This window comes from Solanum dulcamara, chromosome 2, assembly GCF_947179165.1.
Source record: "Solanum dulcamara chromosome 2, daSolDulc1.2, whole genome shotgun sequence".
Taxonomy (NCBI): domain Eukaryota; kingdom Viridiplantae; phylum Streptophyta; class Magnoliopsida; order Solanales; family Solanaceae; genus Solanum; species Solanum dulcamara.
In genome coordinates, this window is record NC_077238.1 from 53,691,721 (window position 1) to 53,699,651 (window position 7,931).

At 31.0% G+C, this 7,931-nt stretch overlaps 2 protein-coding genes across 2 annotated transcripts; one reads left to right on the forward strand and one right to left on the reverse strand.

Moving 5' to 3' along the window:
* Positions 1 to 1,493: 1,493 nt before the first annotated feature.
* On the forward strand, positions 1,494 to 2,671 carry LOC129880571 (uncharacterized). The gene is made up of 2 exons (XM_055954658.1): positions 1,494 to 1,762; positions 2,047 to 2,671. The coding sequence occupies exons 1-2, from the start codon at positions 1,589 to 1,591 to the stop codon at positions 2,476 to 2,478; spliced, it is 606 nt and encodes a 201-aa protein (XP_055810633.1). The 5' UTR covers positions 1,494 to 1,588; the 3' UTR covers positions 2,479 to 2,671.
* Positions 2,672 to 2,734: 63 nt separating this feature from the next.
* Positions 2,735 to 5,271, reverse strand: LOC129880572 (nuclear transport factor 2A-like). The gene is made up of 2 exons (XM_055954659.1): positions 4,794 to 5,271; positions 2,735 to 2,960 (listed from the first exon to the last, which is right to left on the reverse strand). Exons 1-2 carry the CDS (start codon positions 5,088 to 5,090, stop codon positions 2,886 to 2,888), a joined length of 372 nt encoding a protein of 123 aa, XP_055810634.1. The 5' UTR covers positions 5,091 to 5,271; the 3' UTR covers positions 2,735 to 2,885.
* Positions 5,272 to 7,931: the final 2,660 nt, after the last annotated feature.

Here is a 7,931-nt window from a genome sequence, read left to right on the forward strand (position 1 = left end):
TTTCAATAAAAAAAACTTAAGAAAATAACAGAAAAAGACTTTGAGAGAAAAATACTGCAATGAAGTCCAAGAGAATTCTTTTATTTTGCTTTCTTTGACTCTACATTTATAAGAACAAAAACAAAATATCTTAATAAACTAATTACTAATAAATAGGAAAAACTAGCCAAACAATTATTAACTTGAATTTATTCAAAAATTAAACAGTAAAATAAAGTTACTGCAGTTCAAAAACATAATTCTAACATGATCTCCCATTATACAATAGTCTCTGCTAAATCACAATAATCTTGTTGAGTCTATTTGTTTAATTCACAAAGTTCATCAATCAAAAAGTTAAATTTGTCAAACAGGACAAGCAGAGCAAAACATACGTTCATGTGTTGTCAATGTACAGGAGAATTGGATTTAATTTTGCACAAGTCGTGATTTCTCTTATTTTTCAACAATTACTCGATTAGACACTTGAATATTATTAGAGTCCGTTTGGATTGGTTTATAAGTTATTTTTAAGTTGTTTTTAGTTTTTTTGAATATTTGGCTGGTTAATTTAAAGTCATTTTATGTTTAAAATAATCCCCAATAAATAATTGTGTTTGTTTGAATTGACTTATTTTGAGCAGTTTATAAGTTGAAAAAAATAAATTAGATTGCACCTATTTGTTTTTTAACTTGTAAATAATTTTTAACTTATAAGTTAATTAAAATAAGTACATCAAATATATTTGGTCCCCCTCCCCCTCGCCCGCCCTCCAAAAAAAGATGTTTATTTTAATAAATGGAGATGCTGGGCCAAGCTTTTAATAAAGAAATAAGTGTTTCTGAATAGTAGTAAAAATATTTTTCAAATAATTTAGTCAAACACAAATTATTAATCTCCCAAAATATTTTCTTTCACAGAGCACTCTGATAAGAATTACACCTTAAAATAATCTAAGTTTGATCAATCATGCTATAAGATTAGTTTTCAGCCATATGCATTCAAGCAATTATAGCGTGGAATTGGCTTAATTTACAGTATTTGAATATACAATTGACATCTTTCTAGTCTAGGATATAAAACTATCATTCTTCACCATTTCATTTTTATAAACCATGAGATGAACTTTAAGATGGCGAATTTCACTATTCGTGTACTCCATATGTATGTTATAAAATATTTGCCACTTTATTTCTTATTATTCAAACTAAACGAAGTTAAAAGATGTATCATTTCATTATCTTGATAGGAGGAAAAACAACGCAATTAAATTTACTTTTGTGTAGTTACTGAAATATTTATTTATTTTTCTCCAAATATTGATCAAATTAGCTTTTGATAAATGAAACCCATCAAACTAATTTCCTTTCTAAATTCAGCATATTCATCAAGTTATTTTCAAAAAATAAAAATAAAATTAGTGGTACGTGTGAAGGGATGAATGGTTAATGTTATCGGCGGAAGCTGAAGTGGATTGAGGTAGCTGTTGACTCTCTCTCTCTCTCTCTCTCTCTCTCTCTCTCTCTGATTGTATGAGTGACCCACACCAACAGACAGCCACTAATTAACACGTCTCTCTTTGAAAGTTGAAAGAAGCAACTGGAAATTATGGAAAGGGAAAAGGAAAGGGTGAAGAAAGTGGAACTCATACAGAAAGCAATCGACCAACTCCAATCAAAAACATGTCATCTTCTTGATGAAAGCTTCGTTACCGTTGATGTTGATGATGATGATGATGAAGCCCGCCACCGCCACCAACTCCTCTCACAACTTTTAACTCAGGTTTTTTATTTTTATAAATTATCTCATCATAATATGACATAGGTTATGAATGATCGATCATAACAATTAATTAATACTAGAAGCAATTGACACCCCATAAAAGAAGAGATTCAGATCCCCGTATTGCGCTCGTCTCGCCTTTTACAATTCTAGTTGCTTTCTAAGGTCAATCTCTTTTTGTTTTCATCATCATCACACTAACCAAATTCCTGCTAGTAGACTAGTGTATCCATTTTGCTTTTTGGATTAAGAAATACGGATTGTATTAATCTAACTCTTTACAGCTGGATTCACTGAAAGAAGAAGCCCCATTTGATCAAACGAATGAATCAACCAACGCTCCGGTTGAAATTGAAGACGAAGAAAAAGAAGAAAAGGTTGTAAAAGAGCTAAGGAAGATACAAAAGCAGAATTTTATCACTCAATGCCTTTTATCAGCTATGATTCTCCTCACCTTGACATGGCAACTATCGGAGGTCTCTATGATTTTGAAAATGAAAGATGGATTAAATCATCCCTTTAGATCCATTACTAGTATGATTACAGGCTGGATTAAGGGCCCTCCACCTGTATTAAATGGTCGAGATGACGATCTCAACCACTCTGCAAAGCAGCTTAAACATCAAGTTGAGGCTATGTCTCTCCCCAGACTAAAAGTTCCGGAGCTTCCACATATGGATTTGCCATCTTTCGACTTTATCAATGAAGAAGACTAGCGTTTTCCTTTCAGGATTTTACATTAGTGTTTCAACTCGTGCATATAATATTGTAAACCGTATGAATAATATAAGGTATAAGGATTGGTTTGGTTGAAGCATGGATTCATTGTGCAGTGTACTTTGTACTTTTGCATCATTTGTTTTCAGCATAAACTTCACAAACCAATGACACTCATTTTTTGATCTTCAATACAGGTATATTGATGTCATCAAATTGTCATTCTCCAATAAATAAACATCAACAAAGCAGAAATACTCTAAAACATATTAGCCATAGCATGTTCTAAAACAAGTACATGAAGGAGAGACAATATCACTATTTCAAGAAACTTGAATTTCATCCAGTGTCTAAAACGTAGAATAGACCCAACTACATAACATGAGTTGCATTCATCTTGGGCATATCAGCCATAATTCAACCGGAAAATGTCATTGAACACGTAAAAGCTTCCTTGTGATGATGGCATCAGATGAAACATCTGCAAGAAAAGGAAAGTTGGAAGTATAAGCAACAGAAAAGAAACAAATTATCAAAGAGCAACAGAAAAGAAACAAATTATCAAAGTGTCTTCATAGACGTACCAGGAAAACATCTAAAGGAATGGCCAATACTTTGTTTTTTAAATGTAATAAGTTTTTTAGAATTCTTTGCTTTAAGTGTAATAAGTCATATAGGAACCAGTTAATGTTATTTAATTTCATTGCCCAACAGGGGTTAAATTAGCTGAGGGGAATAAAATCTCAGAGAAGCCAGCCATTCACCACATATATCAAAGTTTACCAAAATTTCCATCAGAATGAAGAGGTTAAATCTGAAACTAAGTCATGCCTGAGCCAAGATTAAATTTCTGTTCCTTTTTCTTTAAATGGCATTATTAGGAGGCTGGGCATCGCTGTCCAAAGACTTATATAACATGTGACATAAAGGCGTCCGATACTTTACACATAGAACGAGCATACCTTCATCGAGGGTGGTACAAGAAATACAAGCACAAGTCCCACAGAGATCGATACCGGTAGCTTTAACAATAAAAACTGATTTTCTATCCACAATTCCTAAAATGAGAATACAAGTTCCACAGAGATCGATCTCAATAGCTTTAACAATAATAACTGATTTTCTATCCACAATTCCTAAAATGAGAATACAAGTTCCACAGAGATCGATCTCAATAGCTTTAATAATAATAACTGATTTTCTATTCACAATTCCTAATATGATAACCCTAACAAAGCTAATGTCCGATAAACTCACTGAGAGTGCATCGATAGATATGTTTGAGAATAAGAAATCAACAAAATCAAGTTGCACATTAAAGTCTACTATGAGGGAGTCACCAATTAAAAAAAATCTACTATGACTGAGTCGATCATATGACACTTAACAAACCCAAGCTCAGTATATCCTAACCAAACCCCCTATTATCAATATTGTATTATCTTCTGAAATGTAAAGAAAAACACCAACACTTTTATGGTAGTGAAAGGCTTTTACAAGCACTGGAAACAAAAAAGGATACAGTATTACATTTTGATAAAAGAAAAGAATATCATATACATCATGCACTGAATATTGAAATGGCATGAAATGGATTTTAAAGATGTTTGAATTGAAGCACAATCGTTGTATCAGATACATCACACAATCAATTCAAATGAAAAACTAATGCAAACTTTTAATTTCTGAAAGTAAGGAATTTTTGCTCTCTGTTATTAGCATGACAATGACCCATGTTTGCACGGGCAGAACATAAATGTTATCTGAAGAGGGTACTAGACAATGAAGGAGTACAAGCCTAACTGTGTTCGGAATACTTCATGAGCAATAGATTTTAGAAGCAATACTAGGAACCAAATAACTTTATTCACCTTCCTCAGAATGAATTTGGAAAATTGTTAATCCAAATACCAAAGTAATTCAACTCAAGCTGAAGGCTCACACCATTCACAAGCTTGATTCTCATTTCCACCCACTTAGCATTCAGAACAAAACTTTATATACATTTCCTGAGTATGAAAGGTAGCATACCACTGAAGCTAAACTCCACCACTGATTATGACTGATGTTAAAATTTTGATAAATTTCCATCAATATTAATAGAAAATTCTCGAATATTAAACAAACCCCAGTAGAGAACAAATCATAAATTGCACTAAAAAAAAACCCAAATCAGGAAATCATCTAACAGACACAACATCAACAACAACCCACTGAAATCCCACAACATGGGGTCTGGGGAGGTAGAATGTAAGCAGACCTTACTCTAACAGATAATAGCAGAAAATTGAAACACATAGTATCATTTTAGAACCTGGCCAAACTTAAGAGCATGTTGTTCGCCGGCGAGCTGGAGATGACCTGAGACGACGACAATCATGCCTCCGGCAGGACCAGAAGGCTGAAAATCAATAGTAGTGATACTATGCTGACACTGCTGAAAGGGAAGGCTAGTAAGTTTTGCCACAATATTTTGGGAACCTTGGGTTTTAATGCCTTCAAAAGTCAACATGGAACCTTCTTGGTACAGATTTCCGAGCCCGGCCCGGTTGGTATCGAACGTGGAGTAGTAGTGCTCCACGAATGCCTTTGCTACTTCGTTAGGGTCCATTTTCCGATGAACTTGTGTAGTGCCTAAGCCAAGGATAACCAATCGATGTTGGAGGTGAAGGGTTTTTTGAGTAGGTTGGAGGGCTTTATATATGAGAAAAGAACAGACGGCCGCCTATGGTGGCGTCAAATCAACGCCTTGTTGTGTTCTTTTTCTTTCTTCTGATTAGGGCAAAAGTTGAGAAAGGAGTATTCCTATATAGGCATTGCACCAATTTTTTTAATTTTGATTTGATACGAAATTTTAAAAATTAAAAAATATTTTAAAATTTTATAATTAAAAATTAAAAATAAATAAAATGTACTTAAATTATTTTAATTTTACTAATTTTAAGCACGTCACATATAAAATTGAAATTAAATAATTATCAAATAGGAGATAATATATTTTTTGAAACAAACCCAAAAAAAAGAAAAACAAATTGACTGAAACAGAGGGAGTAATTTATCAATTTAAGTAAGAATATAGTTAACTAAGGTTAAAAAATAAAATTCATGCAATTATATGTGTTATTTATTATTAGTTTAGTGCAAACCTTGAATTTAAATAATTTATCATTATAGCTTAATTCAGAATTGGAGCCAAGTAGTTGTAACCCAACTCACACTATTATTTTAATGGTAACATATGGCTTTCAACTTAATGTAATTGTCACACTCCTATTTTTTCACCGCCCCGCTCTAATATGAAAACGAGTTTTGAAAAAAAGAAGAAGGTTTGTCGAATTAAATTGACTATTTTAAAAAGGAATTATTTATTAAATCGTCACTTAGAATTGAGTTTTGATATTCCAAGTCACCTTATTTAAATCCCTAATCAAAAGGAAGTTAACTCTTTATTTTATGGTCTGTGAACAAAAACTTCAAGTAAGAAATTCTGTTAATCGAGAGGAAGGTGTGAGGCACCCCTCGAGTTTCGTGGTTCTAGCACGGTCGCTTCATTGACTTATATTTGACTTGATTTAATTTTTGAATATATTATGCTAATGAGTTTAGAAATTGCTTATGTCCCGCCTTCTTTGATTTATTTTAAACTTATTTTAAAACTATCTTATGTTATTAATGTGTGGTGTACTGGCAGCTACGTTCTCTAGTCATGCTACTAATTATTCATTTATTTGTATGTCAAGCCTAAAATTTGTTTAATGTTCTAATATTTTTCTACTCTTGTTATCGGCCTAATCATGCTCCTAACATTCAATTAAAATATATTCAATTATCAAAGTCATTTAAAAATCAAAAGGTTATAAATTATTTTTGTTAGAAATTAATTGATGCAAGTTACTAAAGTCAAAATTCAACAGCCAAAGTTAATTATATAGATTGACATAAACTTATTTATTTAATACTCTGAATAGATTCATCACTTAAAACATGTAAAGAAAATTGCAGATTTTTTATTTTATTTTATTTTTTCTCCTCAAAAAATAATATTATTTAGATTGCAAAGTGAAAAAGTTACTTAACTCATTCAAATTTATTCTCATACAAATATCAATTACTTACATAACTTAGAACATCAAGTTCTGTGTTTTAATCAAGAACAAGTTAAAAATTGAACCTTTAAGCATGCAATAAGTAATCACATGTTATACCAAATTTACTTTTAAAGTTAATGATATAAAATGTTCAAATACATTTCAATATTATAAAGCCAAAGTTAAACACACGTAGAATTTGAGCAACTTCGTAACCTTAAAATCAAGTCTTTTATAGCCGTGAAATTAAATCATACAATGAAGATTAAGTGTTATCTTTTGACAAAGATTAATTCACAACAACAAAGCACGTACAATCAACTGATTTTCAAGAAATAGCAAATACTAAACTCCTCTACAAGATCTAAATCGGAGCCAACAAACAAGAATTCAAATGGTATGATGAACTAAGTTTTTTTTTTCTTGTTTTCTCCTCTTTTTGTGTTTATACGTCTTTTGTTGGGTTTTTTTTTTTTGTGTAATGTATTATGGATTTTTGTGAGAGTTTTTTTTGTTATGCAGGTGAAGGTATGTATATAGTGTATGTTTTATGTGTTTGGGGAATGAGATTTGGAGTAGTGGAGAAAATAAGGTGCGATGAGGTGATGGTGAGTGAAATAATGAAAAAGAAGGGGTTGTGGGAATTATTGATTTTTGGATTTATTTTAGAAGATAAAATATTAAATTAAAAAATTATAATAATAGAAATATTAACTAAATCCTTTCATACTAATAAAATATATTAAAAAAATTAAATGGCTAATCTAAAATAAAATGTAACTAACAAAAATATTAAGATAACTAGCTTATTTAACCTAAATTAAAAGAAAACATATATGTTTTGTAAATTTTATTTTCTTTTAAAATAATTGAAAATAAAACTTACACTAAAATGTGGCTCTATTTTTATAATTTTCAAATCTTTTTAAAATGAACTTACTAAAATAAGATAAAATCAAAATATCTAATTTAGATATAAAAAAAATATTTAAGCTGTAAAAATGATGTAAAATCTCGAGTTTGGTAAAAAAATTACGTATCTACAGTTTGCCCCTCTTTAACTGAAAACACAAAGTGTTTGCAGACAAAAAAGTAGACAACGTAATAAATTTTGAACGAACTCTTATTTAAAAGGAAAGAAAAAAAGGCGGTCGAGGCCTGGTTTTGGACAATCTACATATCTCAGGTTATAAGGTATTCAGGTCACGTGTAGTTTAAGAAGATGAAATAATGGGTTGGAAGTCAAATGAGGTCCCATCGATGCTCCAGTTCGCAACTCCTGATTTTATATGAAAATGAAAGAAAAAAAATTAAAAGAAAATAAAAGCCCAAGATCCTATCTATGTAGCTTCTCTTGAATCTTG

What these genes read in the sequence shown, in the direction of transcription:
- LOC129880572 (XM_055954659.1), bottom strand. Translation starts at nt 5,090, where the DNA reads ATGGACCCTAACGAAGTAGCAAAGGCATTCGTGGAGCACTACTACTCC. An exon ending in ATGCTCTTAAGTTTGGCCAG is followed by an intron (nt 2,961 to 4,793) that starts GTTCTAAAATGA and finishes CTTTTCTTGCAG; the next exon opens with ATGTTTCATCTGATGCCATC.
- LOC129880571 (XM_055954658.1), top strand. Translation starts at nt 1,589, where the DNA reads ATGGAAAGGGAAAAGGAAAGGGTGAAGAAAGTGGAACTCATACAGAAA. An exon ending in TCTCACAACTTTTAACTCAG is followed by an intron (nt 1,763 to 2,046) that starts GTTTTTTATTTT and finishes AACTCTTTACAG; the next exon opens with CTGGATTCACTGAAAGAAGA.